The sequence below is a fragment of the Crocodylus porosus genome, unplaced genomic scaffold (genome assembly GCF_001723895.1).
Source record: "Crocodylus porosus isolate Cpor-Errol unplaced genomic scaffold, CroPor_comp1, whole genome shotgun sequence".
Lineage (NCBI taxonomy): Eukaryota > Metazoa > Chordata > Crocodylia > Crocodylidae > Crocodylus > Crocodylus porosus.
In genome coordinates, this window is record NW_017728925.1 from 3,734,626 (window position 1) to 3,758,979 (window position 24,354).

Genomic DNA, 24,354 nt, shown 5'->3' on the forward strand with positions numbered 1-24,354 from the left:
GGCTGTAGGGGGATCCCGCAGGCCTCGAGGGGGGCGTCGGGGGGGGCGCAGTCTCGGGGCCTGGGGATGTCTTCGGAAAAGGCGCCTTCGGCAAGCCCCAGCTCCCAGCGTTGACGTTTGTCACGGGATGTCCGCGGGGTCGCGAGGGGGCGGTGGCAGGTGCGCGGGCTGCCGTCTCTGACGCGACTGCCGTGCCGGCCTCGTGCCCGCTCCTTGCGCTCGGTTGCCGCTCTCGAAGTGCGGGTGCTGCCGAAGGCCTTGCCCTGACAGGCCTGGAGTGGGACCTGCTCGTGTGCTGGCTCAGGCTGGGGAGAGCCTGACAGTGGCTCATGACCTGCAGAGGGGATGGAGGGGGGCTCACTCGGTCATGGCGCCCATGTCAGCTGGGGCGCAAGAGGCATTAATACCACACTAGCGGTCGCCCTCGTGATGTGAACAGCTCCCCATTAGGAGTGGGGCTGAGACCTCCACCTCCCTGCCCAGGAGGGATGCCAGATGCCAGTTAGCTGGTAGCTTTCAGTCCCTGCTATACCCTATTGTGGACACAAGCCAAGGGCCTGCCGCTGAGTGGCTCCATCTGTAGACTGCCCCCTGAGACGGGTTGTCTCTCCAGCCTCAGTCACCCTTTGGGAGTCCCTGCTTTCATTTACCTTGGTGTCTCTCTAGGCAGCACCCAGGTCTGGACCAGTGGAACCACTGAAGGACGGCGACTTGCGGGCTGCTTTGGAAGTGCTGCGGAGCTATGACTTGCACTGTGTCATAGAAGAATGGTTCATTCAAGTTTTACAGACAGATCTTCAGACAAATATAGCTCCTGAATTCTGGAACTGCATTGGCCAGTATGAAAACACAGCTGAGGAGCCCCAGTGCGCCTTACTCCTCCTGGATGCATTTTGTCTGCTCAAGTGCCGCCTAGACCCTTATCTAAACAGTCTAGATCTTCTGGAAAAATGGACCAAAGCAGGCTTGCTCCTTGGAACGGGTTCCCAGATGCTACGAGAGAAAGTGTACACCATGTTTAAAGCCATCCTCTTCTTCTCCACTACAAAGACCTTCCAGGAGATGATCCAGCAGTTCTACAGCCGCACCTTCAGGATATATATGCAGCAGTGGAAGAAAGGAGAGGATGGAATGAATGAGTGTGAGAGCAGTATGAGTGAAAATGATCAAGAGAGTGATACAGAAGAGGGAGGAGGAAACAGCCAGCAGTGTGCAGGCTGCAACAGTAAGAAAGACCAGTGCTGGTGTCCCACAGCCATGGAGCAATTTCAGCAGCTCAGTGAGATCCTGTATGTATCTTGGAGGGAGGGAGGAAAGGGATCTGTTGGACAGAATCGATATACCATTCAGAAAGTACACTGTCTACAGGCCTGTCATGCGTATGAAAGTCAGAAAGGTCCGTCTCACCCTAGTCTGATTCTTGCAAGGCATTGTCCAGAAAATCTTGCCCAGTGATTTCTACATCCAGCCCATAACCTGTGGCTGAGCTACAGCAGCTCTTTGACAAACAGAGGAGAGTGGTCCTGGTAACTGCTGTGAGATTATCACCTCCCTTTAGGCTTCTGTTCCCTCTGGAGACCATGATTCTAGGCAAAATATTTTCTTTTCCCCAGATGCTAAAGATCTTGAGCCTGCTTTTGTGGTTCAGTAGTAGAATCCTTGTCTGCCACACGAGAGACCCGGATATGATTCTTGGATGCACATATAACTACAACTGTCGAGGCACCGAATGCCCAGACTGTCTGGCTTTTGGGTACTGTCTCAATGGGCTAAAGGGGGAATAGAAGGTCTGGGCACCCCCCACTTCTCCATACTTGTAGCCAAATGCATTGAAGGTCCTTGTGACCTCTTGCGCATACACTGGGATCCAGAAGGGTCCACGGTTGCCTACTAAAGATCTTGAAGAAGTTGGCCAAATTTCAAAGTACTAAATACTGTATGCATACCCTATGTGTGCAGTGTGGCCTTGTTAATGCTTCTGTTGGGACCTTAAGGATGATTTGCAAGAGGTACTACACAACTCCTGAACAGGAGTTTAGAAAATATTTGCTTGTTTTTCCATTAGAAAGCAGTTCTTATTTGCAGTGTGTTAGCTAGAGAATATTACAGGCAACTGGAGAGCTAGTGGGGATATATAATCAGGGATCTGGGTTTTCCGTTTGCCATGGAAAAACAGAAAAACGCAGGTTCCCCCTTTACCCAAGGAAAACATGGTATTTTCCTTTTAATGGAAAAACCCATGGATTTTGCACTTTTGCAAAGAGCTCTGTGCAGGCTGGCAGAGTTCCAGCCTGCAAGGGGCTAGTGGGAGCAGCAGGAGGGTGCTCAGGCAAGGAGTGCACATATGGCCGCCAGGCAGCCTGGAAGGGTAGGTCTGGCAGCAGCAGGGGCAGGGAGGAGCAGAGGGGGATTGAAGCCCCCATAGGGAAGGAGGGAGTTGGGTGGGGGTGGGGCTGAAGCTGTTGCCAGCCAGGAAGATGTGTGGGGTTTGAGGCCTGGGGTCAGAATATGCAGCCTCAGGGCCCCGGTGGGGAGCAGGACAGGGCCATGGGTGGTTCATTCAGGGGGTGGGGCCAGCTCCCCACCACTGTGCGCACTCCTTGCAGGACTGGGGGCACCTGTGCCCCCCAGATCTGTGTTCAGGGTGGGGGTCCAGGCAGGGGTGGGCTGCCGGCTGCGGGCTTGAGTTCCCCTGCCTTCTGTGGGCTTGGGTTCCCCACCCTGCTGCCCTCCCCTGGGACCTCCACAGCCCGGTAGGTGTGATCCAGCATGGCAGGGCAGAGCAGGGCCTCGTGGGGAAGTTCATTGCTGCTGTGAGGTCCATGCTGCCCTGATGAGGCATCCCCTGCCCGCATGGCAGCAAAGAGGGGTACAACCTCATACTGCTGCCCTCACTGCTGCCATGAAGGCAGGGGGTGCCTTGCCAAGGCAGCGCAGAGCTTGCAGCAGCAGTGAGCTTCTGCATATAGCCCCACTCTTTCTGCCACACCGGGTCACACCTGCTGGGCTGTGGAGAGCCTGGGGGAGGGTGGGGAGCCCAAGCCCCCAGCAGGCAACCCAACCCTGCCCCATGCATAGATCAGGGGGCATGAGTAAGTGCAGCAATGGGAAGCTGGGCCCACCCAAGCCTGCAGCAGGCAGGGGAGGGGGCGGGCTCCGCTCCACTCCACTGCAGCAGCTGCCGCCTCTTGTGGGTGGCAGCTGGGACTCTGGAGCTGCTGCAAGGGGCAGAGTGTTGCGGACCTGGACCCCTGGCCCTGTAACGCTGCCAGCTGGGGGCCCCCTCTGGCATGGCTGGGGGGGCAGGGGGCTGTGGGTGGGGAATGAGGGGCACCAGCAGGGCTGGGGAGCTGTGGGGAGGAGTGAGGGGCACTGGCAAGGTCCAGGGGGCTGTGGGTGGGCAGTGAGGAGCACTAGCTGGGGGACTGTGGCTTGGGAGTGAGGGGCCTAGACCTGTGTTCTGTGAGCTAAGGGGACAAAGGGAGCTCTGATTTTCCATGATAACCCAAAATCAAATACCAAAATGTATAAGTATTTAGAACTTACTTTTTTATAATGATTGAGGCACTGGTAGGCTTCCAAATTGCTTTAAAATTATAAATATTATCAAGAAAGCATTGTGTTCAACTGATACCTCCCTCTCTCTCTCTCTCTATTAGTGCCCTTTCATTTTAGTCATGGAGTTTTAATAAGTTTGGTGTTTTAATAAGAAATTTTGAGGGTTTTTTATCAGAGAATTTGCAGGGTTTTTTATTGTGGAAAACCAGGATCCCTGGATATAAAACAGCAAGCAAAAGTGGATCCTGAACTCTGGAAAGGTTTAGGGATTCCTATTCTATTTAAAACCTCTGGCTTTTTATTTTTTATATGAACTTTATACAAGCTTCACATAGTCCCTTTGCTGAAAATCTAGCCTTCCTCTCTTTACTTGAGGGGCGAGAAATATCTCTCCAGTTCTCTAATCCATCAGCATGGACTGGAAGCAATGGCTAATGATTTTGTATGTCCTGAAGATTACTCCTAAAGAGTAAACCTGTTTATGCTCTTGCTTTGCAGGTGACGTTTGACTCCTAGGTTTTTTTACCTTGCATAGCTGCAATCTGGGGCCCATAGCAGTGTGTGTTAAGAACACATAACTCAAATAGCCGAAATTCAAATGTACCTGGGATTGTTAAACATTTAACTCTCTTAACAATATCAAATGTTAGAAATAAATGAAATGTTTAAAGCTGTGACTCCTTACTTCCTCTGCACTGCTGGGAATCTTTGAAAAAGCAGTGTGTTTATAAGTTTTTGGAAGGAGTTTCTTTCCTGCCTAGATCTTGCAAAATGCTCATGCTTTTTCATTATTCCTAGCTGATAAATGCTTGATGATATAAATTTGGGTCCAGTTGCCCCATTTTCTGTTTTTGCTTCCTATTGGATGGCAGTCCTCCCCAAATAGCCATCCTGCTGACTGAGAAAAACCAATTCTCTTCACAAACTAGAAGCCAGGTGATCTAGCTAGAAATGTACACCATGACAATTGCCCTGAAGTAGGCACACAATTTTACCCTCTTCTAGGTAGGGATCATCTTCCGTCCTTCCCAGGCTCCATTATTAGACATTTGCTTTGTGCTTTTCTCTGTGTGCTGTAAATGAAGCCCCTTGTCTATATCTGCAGCCACAGGCTGAACCTGTTGGAGAGGGTGAGTTCTGATGCTGTGACAACTATCCTGCACAAGATGATTGAGGAGAGGATGGAGCGGAGATGCAGGGGTGAATACGAGCGCTCTTTTCTGAACGAGTTCCAGGAGGTAAGCCCCACGCTGATCAGGGGCTGTGACTAAGGCAACGTGTCTACTTCAGTTGCAAGTTAAAGAGGCTTATTTTCATATTAGCTTATTTGGGAAAGGCCTTGTCTGATCCTCCAGGATCCCCAGTGGCTGGTAGAAGAGATAGTAAAAGTGCTGCATTTCTGTTTAAAGCCAGAAAGCAGCATTAGATTATCTAACCCAGGGGTAGGCAGCCCCCAGCACACATGCCAGTGTGGCTTGTGAAGGCATTTTGCTTGGCATGCACATCTTGGGGTGGATGGTGGGGAAGTAGCCAGGGCTGTACTACTTCAACAAAGATTGAGCCCCTTGCAGCTCCCCTATGTCCACTCCTGACACACCAACATCTTACACGTTAAGGTTGAAAGTATTTTTGGCACTCTGCCAAAAAACGTTGCTGACCCCTGATCTAACCTGACTCCCTGTGTATTACAGGAAGTAATAATATTTCACTCAGTTTCACCCATATTAATTAAGAATTCATTCAGGGACAGCCCAGGTTTATACAGGAGATCCCAGCTGCCCCTTCTTTTGTCACTGAATCCAAGGAAAGAATCCAGGAACATGTTGGGATAAAGCATATCTTCCCAGGAGCAGGCAGTCTTGGATTTGAAGGCAACTAAGGATGGAGAATCTACCATGTCTTTTGGTGGTTTATTCCAATGGTTGTTCACCCTCATTGGTTAGGTTCCACCCTCAGTCATCATGTCCTGTTATGTTTTTCTCCATATGAGAGTAAGGAGCCCTTTAGTATTCATTATCCAACGCCTCAAGAAATGGACTGAAGCAGCCCCGTGGAGTCACTTGGCAATCTGCTTGCTTTGTCAGTATAAAGACTGAATTTTTAAGGCTCTCTTGATAGGCATTTTCTCCAGCTCTGAATTAATTTTCATCCTTTTTTTGGTACCTTTTCCAGTTTTTCAGCATCTTTTTACAAATGCTGGCCTTATCCCAGGCTGGATGCTGCTTCAGTCCAGTGTCTGTCTCACCAGTGCCATACACGGAAGCAAAATCACCTCATGGCTTCCCTGGCTGCAAAGATCATGCTAGCCATTTTTGCCTCAGCAGCTTATGGGGAACTCCTGTGGAGCTATTTATCTGTTGTCAGCTCTAAATCCTTTTCTGAGTCACTGCTTTCCAGAACACAGACTCCCTGTTCTGTTAGCATGGCTTGCATTCCTTATTCCTAGATGAATGATCTTGAATTTTCTTTTATTAAAAAGCATGTTTGAATGGGCCTAGCTCTGCATGGCTGCTGTGACCTTCTCTTTACCACCGCTCCAGTCTTTGCATAATCTGCAAATATTATCAGCAGTGATTTGTTATTATAATTTGCTTACAAATAATTGATGCAAATGTTTTATAGTACCAGGCTGAGGTACCAGCCTTTTTGAACCTCACTAGAATCACCTTTTTTCAATGGTGATTCTCAAATGACAGTGACTCAGTGCTATCTATCGGTGACTCGGTTCTTATGACATGTAACATGCACTTTAAATAAAGGTATCTGCCTAGGTACAGTATCAACAAAGCCTGTAATCGTACCAAAAAAAATGAAATATAATGTGTTGGATGGGAGTGTTTTCCCTAAAACCACAATGATTGGCAGTAATTACATTCTTATCCTCTTTATTTTCTGCCTACAGTGGATTGAGAAGGTGATTGGCTGGCTCAGCAGAGTGTTCCTCCAGGACAACCCCGTGGCTCATCCTGACCTGGAGGCCAGCAGTACCCTGAAGCGGTGGCGGTGCCATGTCCAGAGGTTCTTCTACCGTATCTATGCCAGCATGCGTATTGAAGAGCTCTTCAGTATTATTCGAGGTAATGGTGATCTCTGCCCATACCATGGTGATCTCTACCCATACCATGCTAACTTGCTCTCCCCTTGTTTACCAGCCCATGCCTTCCCCTTGGTTGTGCAGGCCCCACTTAAACTTCCCTGGAATGCACAAGGTGCTGTCCATGCTGTCACATCTTCCACTCCTCCTCTTTATGCAGTCTGGCACCTTTCTGATTGCTTGTTTGCCGTAGATTTTCCTGAGTCAAAGCCAGCTGTGGAAGATCTCAAGTTCTGCTTGGAAAGGACCAATCAGAGGCAGCAACTGCTCAGCTCCCTGAAAAGTGCTCTGGAAATGCGACTTCTTCACCCAGGTAAGTATTTCCACCCCATGTGAGTCTCTGTGAAGGGACTGTGACAGAGCTTTGTACAAGTGAGTAGGGATCTTCTGCAGAGCAGCTCTGGCACTGTGCAAAGGAGCATGACAATGTGAGAGTGGGGCAGCATGCTGACGGATCCCTGCCATGCTAGGTTCTCCCTGGTGTTCAGTGCTGTGTTGCGGGTGTTTCCTGTCGCAAATATTGAGCCCAAGCTTCTCTGCTTTTTACATATACTCTGCACTGCGGTAAGGAATTGGAGCTAGAAGGGTGGCCCGGCTCCAGACCAACTGTGCTTATCTGAGCGAGGACCTCTCCAAAGTGCTGCACGGCTTTAGCCCGCAGGTCTCTCTCGCTTCAGATAATGGCGAGAGATCCCCAAGCGGCCTCACCAACATATTTTTCATGTGTGAAATGTGCCTGTGTATGGATGGGCAAGGTATATTCAGGTCCAGTCTGGCTGATATGCTCCACCCCTGCAGTGTGGACAAGCCCTGGGAGACTCCCTTTGGGCCCTTTTTTACATCCAAGTATTTGTTCTCTTCTCTGAGATTCTATCTGCCCTTCCCCTTTTACTTCAGGGGTCAACACCTCAGACATCATTACTCTCTACATCTCGGCCATCAAAGCACTGCGTGAGCTGGATCCTTCCATGGTTATTCTGGAGGTGGCCTGTGAGCCTATCAGGAAGTACCTGAGGTAAGGAGCTCTGAGGTGGCTCTGCCATGTTTACTTGCTCTCCCATCCATCCTGCTCACGATTTATTTTCTGCTTTTGGACAGGACCAGGGAAGACACAGTGCGGCAGATTGTGGCAGGTCTCACAGGTGATGCTGAAGGATCTGGTGACTTAGCAAATGAGCTCTCCAAAGCTGACCCAGTGACACTGGAAAATGGCCAAGAGAGTGATGATGATATTTCAGAGCCAGAAGATTGGGTACCTGACCCAGTTGATGCAGACCCAGGTTAGACATGAGGATCAGAAAGCCCCAGTTGCAAGCATCCTTCCATAAATGTCCCACTGCCTGTTATTTCCCCTTTGGGGTGCTCTGTGAGTGCTGGTAGTCCCTAGCCCTGAATGAGCCAGAGCTTGGGATGAAACAACTGGGCATCTCCCTCACAGTGTGGTCTGACATGTCTTGTTAGGAAAGTCGAGCTCCAAACGACGCTCCTCAGACATTATCAGCCTGCTGGTGAGCATCTATGGCAGCAAAGACCTGTTCATCAATGAGTATCGCACGTTGCTTGCTGACCGGCTGCTGCACCAATTCAACTACAGTGCGGAAAGGTGAGGCTAGCCCAAGCCCTGAGGCTGTGTGGAGGAAGTCCCTTGGCAAGGCTTTGCCTTGGGCCCAGACAGTCTTAGAAAAGGTTTGCCTTGCTTTGTCTGCTCTGCATCTCTGTGCTCACAGCCTGAGATCACATGCCAACCCCTTTGGCCCATTGGTATGGACTTGGGCAGTCACTGGAGAGAATTAAGTCAAATAGCTCCTGGCTTCAAGTGGCTTGGGCCAGGAAGGTAGCAGGGGCCATCAGCAGAGGCAGTGGTTCTTTGGGCTTGGGTAATTCAAAGGGATTTGGGGTGATTTGAGCCACAGAACTGAATTAGTAACCTTGCAAATCTGGCTTGTGCTGTGGGGCCCTGAGGCAGTTGGCAGACAGCAGTGTGTCCCTAAGTGAAGAAACAATGAAAGAGAGTAGGCCTCTGCTAGCCAAGTAGCTTTGCGGGTCTCCAGGTACGCCCTGGGCTCAGTCATGCCTCTTCTAGTGGTACTGACAACCTCCAGGTTGCTTTGTGTGGGAGAACAGCCTGTGACAAGAACTAGGGTGCAGGATTGGGGAGTCATGAGACCCATCTCTGTTTCTAACTTACTTGCTGACCACAAGCCAGATGATGGTTTTCCATATCTGACATGGGACTAATTAAACCTGCCCCCTTTCTGGGTAGCCTGGCATGAGTGGTTGGCAAGGGCACTGGGGGCTACTCTTGGCTTAGCAGGGAGAGTGGATGGGGAAATTGGGCAAACTGCTATCCCACCTGGAAGTGGTGCAAATGGCTGACACAACTCCAGTAGTGCCTGGCCAGAAGAGTGCAGGTGGATGCATCTGGGTCCCTCCTCCCTGGGATCTTGGAGCTTCCCTTGGGGAGTGGAGACTGCAGGGCGGCATGCTCAAGTAAGCGTGCCTCCAGGGCTGCTGCCATCCCTACTTTGTTCCACTAGGATGGAAGGGCTGTCCTTTCCCAGAGATTTGCATCCTATCCTCTGTCTCTTGGCATTAGGGAAATTCGCAATGTGGAGCTGCTGAAGCTGCGATTTGGAGAAGCCCAGATGCACTATTGCGAGGTCATGTTAAAGGTAGGCTCTTGGTTTTTCCAGCCCCAGCAGTTTGGGCATGCCAGAGAGATTGGATCTTTGTTGGGAGGGGACAGAAGAGCCTGCAGGGCTGTGGGAAAGGGGCCTTTTGAGGGTAGTCAAAAGCTACCATAACCATGCTCAAAATCCTTCCCTGTTCTGAATCCTGTGGGTTGGCCAGTTGATCTGAGGTAGGGCTGCCTTGGCTCTGGAGCTGTTGTCCTCACAGCTGTCTGGCCAGCTCTGCCTGCCAGTGGGCTGAGCTCCTTCTGGAGCAAGAGCTGCATCCCCAGAAGTCTCTATGAAGACCATGACCAACAGTGCTTTGGGCTCTGCCTCGGGGTATCTAGGGCAAGTGATGGACACCACCAGGTTGGATCCAGGGCCCTCTGGGAGTGGATTCCCTTGCCTGTTTCCAGTCTTCTTGGTCAGCTGTTTCCCGAGCACTTCCAGTCCCGTAATTGCTTGACATTTCAGCCAGAGCCACCACCTTCTTCCTGCTCAGCAGTCTGATGGTCTGTTGCATTGATGTACAGGTTGGGGCTGTAGGCCTTCCCTGTCCTGCCTTCTAGCTAGGGCAGGAGAAGCCATGTAGGGGCCTTTCCTCAGGCTGATTAGTGTCACACCTAGGTCCCAGGTTCTCCTGATTTCTGACTGCCTCTGCTAGATGGAACCCAGTCTCCCTGTGCATGTCTGTAGGCACAGAACCCTCTTAGCTTCTCTTGTCGCTGGTGTTCTTAGATCCTTTCTCAACATTATTCTGGCTCTCCTTTTGGGATGACTAGAGGTTGTAGCATCTGTAATTTCCTCATCTTCCCCTGCAAACTGTTGTCATGACCCCTTCTGCAGCTTGAGCCTGTTCTCCTTTGGGATGTGCCCTGGGAGCTCTCCAGCCCTGCAGGGGGTTGGTGTTGGTCCTGCTCCAGGGGCTTGCCTGGGAGAAGAGCAGGCACTTCACACTGGATGCCATATGCTGCCTCTCTTGCCAGGATATGGCTGACTCGCGACGCATTAATACCAACATCCGTGATGAGGAGGAGAAGCTCCCAGAGGAGGAGAAACCCCCGTTCAGTCTTGTTGCTGTTATCCTGTCCAGTGAGTTTTGGCCCCCACTGAAAGAGGAGAAGCTGGAGCTCCCAGACCAGGTTAAGGAAGCTATGGATGCCTACTCCAAGAAGTATGAGAAACTGAAGGTGAGGTATCTCTGATGTCCATCTCGTAAGGGTGGGGGCAGGGGCCTCCTTGGAATTAGCATGGAAACAACTGTGCAGCAGAGGAAGTGAAAAGCAGCAAAACATGGGGGCTCCCCCCCACCCCACTCCCTTCCCACAACTCCTGCCTTGGGAGAGCCTCATTTGCTGTGCTCCAGCAAGGGCTTGTAGAGTCAGGGAGCAGGAGGGAGAATTGGTGCCTGGACAGCAGGAAAAAGACTTCCTGTTGCTGCCAGACCTATGATCTCAGCCCTCTCAAGGTACTGTAGCTTTCTGTCTGGTTGCAGTCATATCCTTCCAATTCACATCCTCTCGTTGACTCTTAGACTTTGCTCCTCATTTTTGCCTGCTTGTGCTCCTTTGCAGCATGCTTCAGTGGCAGAGGACACCTCTGTCCCTGCCTTTTGGCTAAACCATGCCTGGTGGTTGAAGCTCCAGAAGGCTTTTCTCCTCACCAGTGAGAGGTTTGTGTTAGAGTGGGGCAGGCAGCATGGATTTCCTGGCCTGGTCTACTCTATGTGGGTGAGGGGTAGATGTTAGTGAGACAGGTGAGCTAATTTGCAGGACAGCTGGCTGAGGCCTGTTTAGCCAGAGGGGTGATCTGATACATGTCTGGTTAACCTGAGGCAGTTCTGGATGCTTCTATACTGGTTTCACCCTGGCTTGCAGCCAGGTAGCTTATGTCAATAAATGTGCAGGTGCAAGCCAGGCCAATAGAACCAGTTTGAAAGTCCCCACACTCAGATGCTTCAGCAGAGCAACCAAAGTAATCAAGGGCCAACTAGTACAAGGTCTCTGTGCTGGCAAGCACAGGTAGTTCCCAAACGTTAACCTTAACCTAGGATCCTCAGCAAATTATAAACCTGGCATGTCTTAAAATCAATGCTCTCTGCTTTGCTGTCTGAGTCTCCTCATCTGTCTGGGACCGGGGATTACCATGTCCTTTCCTAATCCTGAGGGTTTCCAGAACTCTGCCAGGCCAAGCAGACCATGTCTGTGTCCTACCTTTTCCTCTGGCAGACATCTATTCATAGACATGGGCACAAAGTGTGGGACACCAGTTGATCTCTTCACCTCCATGACATTGGGTAGGGAGGGGATACCAGAAGCTTACATTTAATCATTTAACCTGCTGACCCAGTGAGCAGAGGGCTCTTACCTTTTGTGGGTGACACCTGATCCTACCTCTGCATTTAGAGGCTGCTTCTCTCCTGAGGTAATCCTGCTCCAGACTGAACAGTGCTCCTAGGGAAAAAGGAGTCTTTTCACTTCTCCCCATCACCCTCTGCCCCCATTTGCCTACAAAGCTTCCTTCCTAGATTGGCCTTACTGCATAGGAGGAGGGTGGTTCTGCGCAACCTGTTATGATGGTGGGACAGTAGCCCTGCGACTGGAGTTAGGCTGTGTCAGATGGGGACATAAGTGCCAACTCCATGGATGCTTTGGGGTTCAGCACCCATGGAGCCACACTTGCAGATGTTTAAAAAAAAATCAAAAAATACTTTACCAGAAGAAGCAGCATATGACTTCAGCCCAGGTCTGCAGCATCTGTAAAGACTGGGCACTGCAGTGGAGCTTTTTGGTGCTGTTAGCTAAAACTGATTCAATCAACTGTTAGATAAAAGTGCCAAAAAAGCCCCACTAAAGTGCCCGATCTTTACAGATGCTACATAGCCAGGTAGAAGTAGCACGCTTGTTCTTCCAGGCATGCACGGGGCTCAGCATGGGAACAGCTGACTTAAAAGTAATGTCTTTTTTTTTGTTTTGTTCTGTTTCTTTACATCTGCAAACACCTACTAGCAAAAAAAAAAAAAGCACCTATGGGTGAGGCAGTGCCTGGGGCCTGGGTGATGGCTTGTGTCTGGGGAAAATGGTGTGTATTGCGGGGGGTTGAGTAAAGTGCTGGCCATCAAGTGTGACTGTTCCAGCTGTGAGTGGCAATGGCATTTGGGGTGGTGCCTGTCAGGTGAAGGCCCTGCCATGTATATGTGGTGTAAGCACCTGCCTCTCTCTTTTCAGGCCATGAGGACTCTGAACTGGAAATATCACCTGGGCCTGGTGAGCCTGGATGTGGAGCTGGCAGACCGCACACTCTCCCTCTCTGTCACTCCTGTGCATGCCGCCATCATCCTGCACTTTCAGACCAAGAGTGAGTGGGACCATGCAGCCCAGTTGGATATTGCTTTTGCTTGCTGGTAGCCCTTTCCCTTGTTCTTGGCATGACTAGCTGCCTCCTTCCATTTCTGGTCTACAGCCATTCAATAGCCCTGGAAAGCCCCTCTCTACTTCAGTCTCAACCTTCTCCCCTGTTCCCTGCTTGTTCCCACCACTAGCTCCCATTCAGTTCTATCTTGAGATCAGAATGATCCTGCAGTAGTTCCTCAGTGTAGCCTGTTCCATGTCTTGTTTCTGAAGCGGCAGATGCTTGGATGCTTGGCACTTACTGGAACATGATACAGAAAGTGATTCATTGTAACTGCTGAGTTGGCAGGGGCAAAAGAAAAATCCTTTTCTTACCTCACCCAGTCGCTCAAGGAGCTCATCAGTAAATAAGGACCTAGAAGACAATGGCTAAGCAGGCTCAGGAAGGGCCTGGCTGCTTATATAAGAGGAACATTCAGGGTTCATTAGGTGGGATGCTAATTACCTGAGTCTCAAAGCTACCCCTCACTTGCAGTTTCACTCCCAGCATGGGTGAGTCTTGTCTTTCCTCCAACAGAAGCTGATCTTAGAGGTAGGACACTGGATAAGGTAAAGCATAGGCGTGAACCAGATTATGCCTGAACTATTAGTGTGGAGGTTCAGTAAGAAGAGTCAGCACACAGGCTGTATCATTACTGGCTGGACTGGTCTGGACACAGGCTGTGCTGAGGGTCCAGCTGCTACACCAAGACCTGATTGTGCTTCTCTGGGTGTTTTTTTTTTTTTATGTGGGATCCTCCAGGTACATGGACACTGACAGAGCTAAGTGAAGTGCTCAAAGTGCCTGTGATGTCGCTCAGGCGTAAGATGACACTGTGGCTGCAGCAGGGCGTTCTCCGTGAGGAACCACAGGGCACATTCACAGTGATCGAGGAGGAGCAGAAGGATCAGGCAGAGAAGGTCGTTCTGATAGACAGTGACGAAGAGGGTGACTCTGCCATGGCTTCTCAGGCTGACCAGAAGGAGGAAGAGCTGCAGGTATTTGCCGTGTGCTTTGGGTGCCTACGGAACAGCGAGGAGAGTTGAGCAAAAAACAGCAGTTCTGGCTTGGCAGCCAGACCAGGAAGCAGCCTTTTAGTTTTAGGGTTGGTTTTTGTTTTTTGTGTTTTGTTTTTTTGAACCTGCTCTGAATTGTAGAAGGGGCATTGAAAAAAGTCATTTGGAGTTGGACAAAATAAATAGCTTGATTGGGGGGTATTTTCAGTAGACACAGAGGGCTTTGCCAGGGGCCTGAGGTGCCATTCATGAGGCAAGCAGTTGTGACACTCCCCCTCTTCACCCAGGAGCCCAGTAGGACAGACCCTTGTCTAGGATATGGAAGAGCTGAGTTTCCATCCTGGCTGTGCCTGATTTCAAGGAGGGCCTTGAGCTGAAATCTCCCGTGTGCTGGAGAAATGCCTGAACCCAGGCAGTAAAACCCTCTGAAAGGGTAATATCTCCATCTCCCTGGGTGATGTTTCTGCCATTGGACTGGAACCACTGCCTTTGTCCCAGGAGAGTGCCCCACCTGCAGCCTTGCAGAGTTGTCCTTGTGAGCTGTGCTCATCCCCACAAACAGTTTGAGCATTTTTTAGTTGTTCTTTTTGTTTGGCTAAAAGTGGTTTCTGAATTTGAGCTGAATTTACAAACTCACCAGGGGGACCAGCAGGAATTGGGAGAGGCTCTGTTCCCCCAGGCACCACCCAGGGTTACTAGGAATAACGGCCACAAATTGTTAGAAGGTTCAGGCTGGACATCAGGAGACATTATTTTACAGTTAGGGCTGCCAGGCTCTCGAATGGGCTTCCAAGTGAAGTGGTGCTCTCTCCTACCTTGGGGGTCTTCAAGAGGCTGGACAGATATTTGGCTGGGGTGATATGACCCTGGCACTCATTCCTGCTGGGGCAGGAGGTCGGACCTGGTGATCTGTTTAGGTCCCTTCCAGTCCTAAGCACTATGATACTATGAATTCACAGGTTATTCAGGGTTGACTGAAACTGCCTTTTTTGGCAAATGCCTTCTCTAAATGTGGCTGTTCTCTTCTAATCACTGGGTTAACAACACAGCCAGCCAAGGGAGATGGGGACTGGTAGAGCATGTAGCGGCACAGTGCAGTGTGAAGAAGCTTAGCCATAGGGAGTTGTTAATGCACTACATGGCATAGCCTGCCCTCCAGCCTGTCCCCAGTGCCCAGTGGTCCTGTTAGGCATCCAGTGCGCAAAGGCTGAGTGTGTACACCTCAGCTGACACTGACAGCCCCACAGAGCCCTTTGGGGTTCTCTCTCAGTCTTTGGTACTCCCAAAGTTCCCCTTGGTTTTTGTAAGAATGTGGCTGCTAGGGGAGAGGGGAGAGGCTGGAATTTAACCATGCCTTTGTGTCCCCCTGCAGCTGTTCTGGACATATATCCAAGCAATGCTGACTAACCTGGAGAGCCTGTCTTTGGAGCGGATTCACAGCATGCTGAAGATGTTTGTGATGACGGGCCCAGTGGTGACAGAGATTGACATCCAGGAACTGCAGGGCTTCCTCCAAAAGAAAGTCCGGGACCAGCAGCTAATCTATTCTGGGGGTGTCTATCGCCTGCCCAAGAACTGCAGCTAAAGAAGGAGTACTCCCTGATTCCTGGCACGGCTTCCTTCCTGCCTGTATTCAGATCTTCAGTCATACTTCCTTCAGGTGGCATCTTCCAGCCCTGATAAACATAGTCCCCATCTCATCACTGGGAAACCATAATGGTTCTGGAGTGCATCTTCTCTCCATTGTCTTCCCATTTCCACATGGAGATAGCCCCATAGCTCTCTGAGCTGTAGAACAGAGCACCCTGGAGAGCATGGTGGTGCTGCAGCAAGCTGAGGGCTGGTCCTGGTAAAGCTTTGGGTCTTGCATGTCTATGCCCATTTTGCTGGTCAATAAAACCACTGGCCTTGTTTCTCAGGCTGAATTGATTTCCCTTCCTTTCCATCTACTGTCCTCAGCAGAGCACTCTGGGATCAACTCTTCCTAGGTTGAAATATCAGTGAGGGCCTAGATTCCAGTGTCTACAAGCAGGGCAAGATGCCCTTCTGGGACCTTCACGCAGCCTGTACTAACAGAGATGCTGGGGCTGTGTTCAAGGAGGAGGCTTTTGACTGCAAGTACTAGTCATGTCCCTGCAGCATGGACAGAACAGTCTTTTGCAGATGGCCAGAGATAGAGGATTCTTTATGCCATACTCATATTGGCAAAAGTACAGGAAGAGCCATAGGGCCTGCTCACCCCTGTATAGGCCTCTCTCAGATGTGGAGCTGATGATTCAGAGGGATATGGCCTTTTCAGTCTCCACCAGCTGTTGAACTGCAAGGCCAGGCTTAAGGGCCAGGCAATAATGAGCCAGACGAGTCTCTGCAGGCCTAGTAGTGCTGATCCTTTAGGGGGAGAAGCAAACCTCGAGCCATTAAAACAGCTGCTTGGAATCTTGCACAGTGTGCATGGATCCCATTGCAGGTGTGTGCGAGCATGTAAGATTGCAGTCTTTGAAGGGGTTGTCCACTGGGCTGCAGCTGAGCCAGGCATGTCCTCATGCCCCTCATTCAAGGACAAAAATCGGGACAGCTGCATCTCGCAGGGGAAATACCATGACCACTAAGGTGGTTTTCCTAGTTACAAGGGAAAGCCACTTTCTTGGGGGGGGGTAGTACCTTGACTGAGGTAAGGCATAGTTAGCCTCCCACTTTCACTTCCAGTGGGAAGATCTTCGTTTTATGCCCACTTTATGGAAATGTGAGACACCTTCCTAGTTTGCTCCTGCGGCCATACAGCTGAGGGCAAGTGAAACTTGGGGGTGTCTGAACCCCAAGCCTCCAGGCTTGGGCCTGCACGTAGGACTCATGCCAAAGGATTGGGAAGCATCTGAAGCCCCAGGTACGGGTGGAGAATGTTTGCCAGTAGTAGGGCCACTTATGGTTCTTGAATGACTCACAGATTTGACATTGATTTGGCTGATTTGACTTGGAACATGACAAATTTTCCTTAAATAAGTCACTTCACTCTTAACTGTCCATGACTGAGAATGAATGATGTCTGCCTGCTGCCCCCTAGTGGAAACGTCTGGCAAGTTCCTCATGCATTTATTCAGATTTGTCACAAAAAATCTTTTTTGCAAAAAAATTTTTAAAAAAATCAGACACCCACACCCAGCCACACACTATCCTGAGTGCTTTAACTTTAAAATGGTGATTTTTAGCCCTCTTAACACTGTGTCCACCTTGCAACATCTTGCAACTCTCTATGGCTGAACTTCCTCATCTCCAGGAAAGATACCCCTTCCTAGCTGTGCTTCCTAAGGTACCATTGTCCTCAAAGAACTATTGCTAAAAACATTTTTATACACAGTTGTAGATGCACCTTGCTTAGAAACTAAATCCATTACCTCTGCAGTAACTCTGGGAAGGGCATTATGGCTCCAGGTCTCTGTTCTTCAAGGAAAAGCAGAATATATTAAGAAGACTTGCCTGCCAAGGTACTGGGTCTCTCAGCATGTGTACCAGTGATTTGGCATGCTCCTTTAAGGATACCAGGGCTGCTGTTTTCTAGGTATTTATACCATAGTTTCATAGTGTAAGCTTTTCTGGTTATCACCACGGGAGCTCTTAGCCCTTTCTTTGCTGGCACCATCTGGGGTGCAAATTTCCAAACACTTTGCACCTCCATTTTGCCACTTGCGTATGCTTCTGCTGAGTACTGTGCACCAGTGTTGGGCTGGAGCACACACATTAAGTTAGTGGAGTACAGCCTTAAAACAGCATCATGAGGACCGTTACCAGATGCCTTATGCTAACCCAAGTTGACTGCTTACCAGTCTTCTCGGGCATCCCTTCTGGTCATTGGCTTGTCCATAGTCGCATAAGATGTAGCCATGGCTGGCTAAGCCAGACTTTTAAACAGAAGGCCAAAAGAGAGCAATAGAAATAAAAAGAAGGAAACTGTTGAAGGAAAAGAATATTCAAGGGCTGGAGTGATCAGGACGTCATAGTCAGGGCGGCTAGGGTCTGGAACCAACTTCCAAGAGAAGTGGTGCTGGCCCCTACCCTGGGGGTCTTTAAGAGGAGGTTAGATGAACATCTTGCTGGGGTCGTTTGACCCCAGCACTCTTTCCTGCCATGGCAGGGGGTAGGACTAGATGATCTGCTCAGGTCCCTTCCAACCCTAGAAACTATGAAATATGAACATGGATCTCACATTCCAGTGGTTGTGTGGGCTAACCTACAGGCAGTGTCACCTAATAGAGACATCTTTGGATCAGGATGATGAAGGGCCACTAGTGTTATGGTGAGTCCTAAAGTCCATGTGCTGGGTGGGGAGCTGGCAGTTAGGATGGTAAAGTGGTTCCTTCCAATCCACCCATCCTCCTAGCATCAGTGTCACATTATACTTCCATTTGCCAGCCTTGCCAAATTAAGGTGCCCTGCACATTTGTATTCTGCACTTGTGAAGGAGTTGTGGTCCAAGCAGGTGCAGGGTGCATGCATGCTGTACAAGCACAGCTGACTGACAAGTCTTTGGGGCTGGGGGCATGAAGCATAGATGCCTCTGCAATGGCAGAATATCGCAAAGAACATTAGGCACTGTAAGGTAAGTCCATTTTCCTTGTCAGTTGGTCCCAGACTGTGAAATAAACCTGCCCAGGACACTGGATGATCCACCACAGGCCTAACTCTGCCTGTCTACTGCCAGATGCACATTTCTGACCTGCCTTTAATTTCAGAAACACAGAGCAGCACAAGTGTATTTCTAAATGACAGCAACAATTGAGCACTCCCTGCCCAAACACTACCCTGTAGACACAGTTCCCCTTGAGGAGATAAGAGGAGAAGGGAACCACACAGGACAGGGATTAGTCATGCCACTCAGTGCATGACTAGAAGGAGCTCAGCTGCTTCAGGGATAAGAGTGGGACAAGAACCTCTAGTGAGTAGCCTCGATACCTCATCTCAGAGTCCCACGTGTGTCTGCACAATGTCTACTGTGACATGGTGCTGTGGTTGTGTGCGGAGGGAGAGCGTTGTGACATGGCAACACGAGGGAGTATGTGCCCAGGGAAGCAGGGTTATTCTGACACTTGACAGTGGGTCAGGGAGGAGGTCATTATGACATGGCAGTGTGAATGGGGAGAAGTGTATTGTGACATATTGTAGTGTCACTGTGCAGGTGAGGGGTGTATTCTGAGATGGGACTTGGCCAGTGAACGCATCCATGCCTTAGAGAGCACACTCTCCGGGTGTGTCACTCACTGCAGTGTGTCAGTGCTTGTGTATGGCAGGTTAGTGTGAGAAGTGCTACGTCCATTGTTTAGGTGTGGGGCTGATCTGGCCACACTGCATGTGGTTGGGATGATTTATCATGGGAGGCAGGACTGGGCACATGGGGAGGGGTGGGAGTTATCTTGAGGCTGGGCTGAATATGTTTGATGTGAGGAGGAGTGCGGGAGATTTTGAGGTGCTCCATGGGTTATGGGGTGTCAGTTTGAGCATGCAGTAGATCCTACACATTTATCCCCCATTGTGATGGGTGCTTTCTGTATGGTTTACCTGGAGGGTGATACAAGGCTTATTTCTGTGCAATGTCAGGGGAATGCAAATGCCCAGATGGGCCAAGCCACGGATCTGTGGCAGCAATCAACATCACGCTGGCCATCCTCAATGTGTTCTCCATCATTGCTCTCCTGCTTGCAGCAGCCCTTATCCGATGTACAGACTGGGGGCAAAGGTGAGTGACAAGTGCAATACTCCTGTCCCCCAGAGGATGGGCAGAGTTGATAAAGCCAGGTATCCTCCCTCCCCTCCTTGGGGTCACTAGGGAAGATGTGGGGGGCTGAATCCCTGGGAGAACTGGTCTGATGCCCAATTTGGCAGTAGCTGAAAGCTTCTTTATAGGTTAAGGCAGGGGGGTTTCTAATAATAATCCCCACTAAGATCCCTTAGAGAAGCATTTCTCAATGCATAAGTTGCGACCCAAAAGGGCATTGCAAGAATCTATGAAAAGGTCACGAACAAACTTGAAAAATGGATTTTCCTCTACAGGAGAAAAATGTGGGAAACTGGCTTTTTCCTTGCAGGCTGGCAGAGTTCCAGCCTGCGAGGGCTGTTTGGGGCTCCCTAATGCCTCTCGGCCCCCATGCTGGGGTTGGGGGGCACTGGGTCAGGGCTGGCCATCGACGTTTACAAATGGGTCCTGGTACAAAAACAGTTGTGAACCACTGCCTTAGAGGGCCTGGACCCCTCAGCCAACCTGAAAAATATAACCAGTCAATTCCCCAGAGCCGGGTGGGTGCTTCTTTCCCATCAGCAAGATACATGCTCCAGTTGTAAACACCATCATCCCCTTCCTGCAGCCCCTCTCTGCTAAGCAGTGTTTCTTATTTTTAAGGCTTTTTGGAACGAAAGAGGAAGATGCCCTTCCCATCCCGTAAGTGCCCCAGATTCACTGTTGCTGGCAGTAAGTATAGTTGGAGCAGGGAAAGGAGGCTCCTCAGTTTGTCCAGCACCTGCATCTTCAATTGCCAGCACTGAGGGGAAACAATATGGGAAGGGGTGTGTTCAGACAGGTGAAAGGGGGCAAGGTAAGTCTGGGAGATGCTCTGTCCAGCACAGTCAGAGCTGGCTGAGAAACCAGATTTTAATTTTATGGGAAATCTTTGAAATTTGACGTTATTCTGCATCCAAAAGAAATAAAAATATTTGCAGTCACTGATGAAGCAGAAGTTTAAACATATATATTTTTGGAAAACACTGCAGCACAGAGTATCTGAGGTAAAATATTGTCCCTGACTCTAAGGTGGTTCAGGGAATAGTACAGGTACTTTTGTCTCAGTTTCACAGCATCAGTGCAGGTGAGAAAAAGGTTAACTTCACAGAGCAGAGTCCAGGGATCCTGGGGCCTGTTGCAAGGTTAAAACCAGGGCTCCCATTGTATTCTGAATTTGCACGAAGAGCCAACAACATGGCTTGGTGTCTATGGTACCTCTCCTTCACCCATTAAGAGGCTTAATCATTCACTTCTTTGCTTTTATGGGTTTGTGTCAGGCAAGTTGTATGCGTAGCAACCGACCCTGCCTCACACCTTTTCATGGTGTAGCCCGTGTCTTGGCAGTGCCTATCCTATCTGCAACCAAAGACCTAATATCTCACAGGCTTTTCCTTTTATGCATCTCCTGTACTGTGGGTCCTGGGGAGTGGGCAAAAGGCTGAAGGGCTGGATAAGAGGGAATGCAGACTGTTGAGATGTGATTATTGCTGTATGCATATTTGCTTGCTGGGATACTGTGTTGTTTATGCCCTTGCTTCTGACGTGGCCCCCAGCACTCAAGGGAAGTAGGAGGCAGGCAGGCTCATCTGTATATTTTTGGGTCAAAGTCTACTTTGCTCAGCTGTCAGCCAGGATGAGCAAGGCACTTGGGGTGGCAGGAGAGGTAGCAGTGCAGAAGAGAACAGCAGCTGAGATCCTGGTGCCTGCTGGAGTCACCGTGGGCTGGGTTGTGCCACTTCTTGAAGAATAATGGGTTTGACTCCTGCTCCCTGCTTGGTGCTAGCTGGTGCACTGAAATGCTCCTTGTGTAATTGCAGATCCCATCCTGACTTTATATATGCAAACCCCGGTGAGCTGCACCCAGGATCCAGGTGAGTCAGAAATCTCTTCTATGCAAAAGTGTTCTGGCAAAGATTGTATAATAATATGTTTTTGCCATTCTTTGCTCCTTTTGATAGATAAAAAGGGCTGCAGGGGCTCACTCCAGGGAGACGGCAGGGTTCTGGTTGTTTTTACCTATGGAATATCAGGAAAGAGGGACGGGGGCCCATCCGGCCTGCCCTTGCTACATGGGAGGAGCTGCTTCTGAGCAAAGGGTGTTTCTTCATAGGGAGCTCTCCCAAACTCAGCGAAGGGGCACGGGTGACTTTACCTCCCAGACTTCCTCCGAAACGAAGAAGCCCACAGCTGCCAACAGCATGAGCAAAACCTGCATCCTTGTGAATTAGGAACAGGATGCACAGGGGCCATTCACTTGGGGATAGGAGGGACTGAGAATGATGTTGTAGCCCCCAGGGGCACTTCTTTCCATTTCACTATGGCAGATTTGAACACATGCACTGCACCATGCACATCTACACCAGAACACCTGTTATATGCTATTGGCCAGTTAATCGAGCCAACTGACAGAGGGAATAGGTGCAGGGCCAGACAGATTCAAATTCCTTTAAAAGGATGCATCCTTTATACAGGCAGTGCTCATTGACTAATCCAGTTGTGGGCTACTGCATGCATAGGTAACTAGGCTATACCCAATACCTAAACTGTTTTCACTTCCCATATTCTAATGCATGATTAACAGAACTTATTTATCACTCTCCTAAATTATCCTGTCTGATGCCTAGTCAGCCAGGCAGTTCAGGCCTAACATTTGATTCAGGGCCTCTCAAATGAGTTCCACCTGGTGCTGGGCTGAGCTTGTTACTGAATTATTTTACCAGACATTCCTTCTGACTAAAGGCTTCACTGCTTTAGCCCTTTCAGCTCTCCCAGACAGGGCTACAAAAATAGGCATGGTGGCAGGGAAGGTGAGGGACTGAAGAGGGGAAGGTGGCCTGTACATTTGGGACAAGCAGGGGGCAGGTGGCCTGTACTGTGGAGGGTTAGGCATTGTACCAAATGGCACTTCTCCTGGTACCAAAGTAGAGCTTCTTAAGAGGAAGGTAAAGAAGTGCCCATTCCCTTAGATCTTTCCTCTGCCAGTCATTGTGTGATGTATCTGACAGAAAGGAGGGAGAAACCTTTTTGGACCAGTGATTCTCAGCCTGGGATCTGATGCACCCTGGGTTGTCTTAGGATCTGTTCAGGGGTGTCACAGTGCCACACAACATTAGTGCTGTTCAATGTATCATTTTCAAGGGATTTGAAACAGGAATTCATAGCGGTAATGCCCTGCTGTGGTCTTTCTGAGTTCTGTGTGACAGAACAATGCTCTATTATTTTTCTGCAGTCCAAAATCAAGTGAAAACTAAGAGCTGGCATTTTCCAGGGTGTGCCTTGAGTCTCAAAAGGTTGAAAACCACTGATCTAGCCCATTGGTGATCATCACAGGAAGTTGGTCCCTGTTCATGCAGCACTACTGCTGTGCTTCTCATTTCTTTACCAGTCGTGCTGTGGTATCCGTCCCTCATAGTGTCTCGCAGGGGCTTTCTGAGGCCCCCGTGGTACATTCGAGCGGGTGGTGATTCAGCTGGGCCTGCTCCTGCATTGCAGCGAGGCCCTATTTTCTCTCCCAGTCTGTCACACTCAGCGTTGGTACAATGGAGAAAGCTCTGGGTGTTAGAGCGCGGTGCTGCTGATTCCCTGGGGGAGGTGTGGAGCTTTCCTGTTCCTGGATTTCAAGTGCCACCAGAACGAAGTTTTATGTGGTCCTCTCTCCTTTTCCCATCAGGTTTGGAGCCCTTCGTAAGCCAGTGTCTGAGAATCCTAGTGACGTGTACCTTGTACCGAGCAACAGACCCCTTCATGGGTATGTTAAATAAAAGTCCAAGTGTATTTAACGTGGGGCTGTACAAACTTACTGGGATAGATAGTTTTTCTGGCAGGCATCATTCCCTATGCTGGAGATGGACAGAACCCATCTTTCTTATAAGCTGCAAAGTTACTAGGCTTCTGACAGCATTTCAGCATGAATTTCATGTCTCAGAATGGCCTTCATCCTTCTTAGCTTCCCTTATTTCTTGGTAATATCCTGTTTTCTTTTAGTCTAGAGAAGGCATTTTGTCCCCCTGTTTTGGAGGAGCACTTTTGCCCTTTGAGTCCCTTTACCATTGTCTTATGGGGTCACTGAGTCCATGCCACTCGCTAACGCGCCAAAAGGGAAGGTAGTGTACGCAGGGGACTGATCTCTGTCTGTGGCTCTGCAAGGTTTCACCCTTACAGGTGCGGCGGGTATATCAGCAGGATGCCCGCACCTCTGCCTTGCAGACCTTTGTGAGGAAGAGGCAACCGTATGCAGGAGGCTTACATCATAGATGATTCTGCAGAAACAATTAGAGGTTTCTGACCTGGCTCTATGCCTGCCGGTTCTGTACCTTGCCTCATGCTGGCCCCGAAGTGCATCATATCCTGAGTTTGATTACTAGGTTGAAGGGGCTTTTCCATAAGTGCTAAGCAGGCCCTGTAGCAGAGGCAGGCATGTTGCAGAGTGCTGGGGGCAAGTGATGTGTATTTTTCCCCAGTGTGAGAGAAGAACCCACTTACGAAAAAATGAAATGACAGTGAACTCAACAGACCGAACAGAGCACTGCGGTACAACTGCCAAGAAAGCCTTTCTCAGGGTGTTTGTGAGAGCAGCACCCCATGTGATACAGAATGGAAAGCATTTGGGTTGAGAAATTAAAGCAAAATATGTTTCAGAGTCCTTTCTTTTTCATCCTCATCAAAACATTCGTGCCATGGAGATAGATATCAGCTTCTCATCCACAGCCTTTGGAAGGTTTGTACGCAAAATAACAGAGGTAGGCAGCAGGAGAAATGGCTTCTGGTTTCCCTTGTGGATATTAAACCAAGCAAAACTTCCAGAGGGGGAGAGAGAGAGAGAGAGAGGGAGAGAGAGAGAGAGAGAGAGAGAGAGAG

The 24,354-nt window shown here is 49.7% G+C and overlaps 2 protein-coding genes across 2 annotated transcripts in view; one reads left to right on the forward strand and one right to left on the reverse strand.

Annotated features, from left to right (window-relative positions):
• The window catches only part of SSNA1 (SS nuclear autoantigen 1), a 4,449-nt gene extending 4,080 nt beyond the window's left edge, over nucleotides 1-369 (reverse strand). The window contains exons 1-2 of the mRNA XM_019541095.1: nucleotides 362-369; nucleotides 86-246 (exon numbers count right to left, since the gene is read on the reverse strand). Coding sequence (XP_019396640.1) covers nucleotides 86-246; nucleotides 362-369 — 169 coding nt within the window. The remainder of the gene's footprint in view (nucleotides 1-85; nucleotides 247-361) is intronic.
• On the forward strand, nucleotides 368-15,655 carry ANAPC2 (anaphase promoting complex subunit 2). The gene is made up of 13 exons (XM_019541096.1): nucleotides 368-388; nucleotides 667-1,289; nucleotides 4,664-4,796; nucleotides 6,461-6,635; nucleotides 6,846-6,965; nucleotides 7,550-7,667; nucleotides 7,751-7,932; nucleotides 8,114-8,255; nucleotides 9,249-9,324; nucleotides 10,311-10,514; nucleotides 12,552-12,681; nucleotides 13,477-13,712; nucleotides 15,103-15,655. Exons 1-13 carry the CDS (start codon nucleotides 368-370, stop codon nucleotides 15,313-15,315), a joined length of 2,373 nt encoding a protein of 790 aa, XP_019396641.1. The 3' UTR covers nucleotides 15,316-15,655.
• The last annotated feature ends 8,699 nt before the right edge of the window (nucleotides 15,656-24,354 follow it).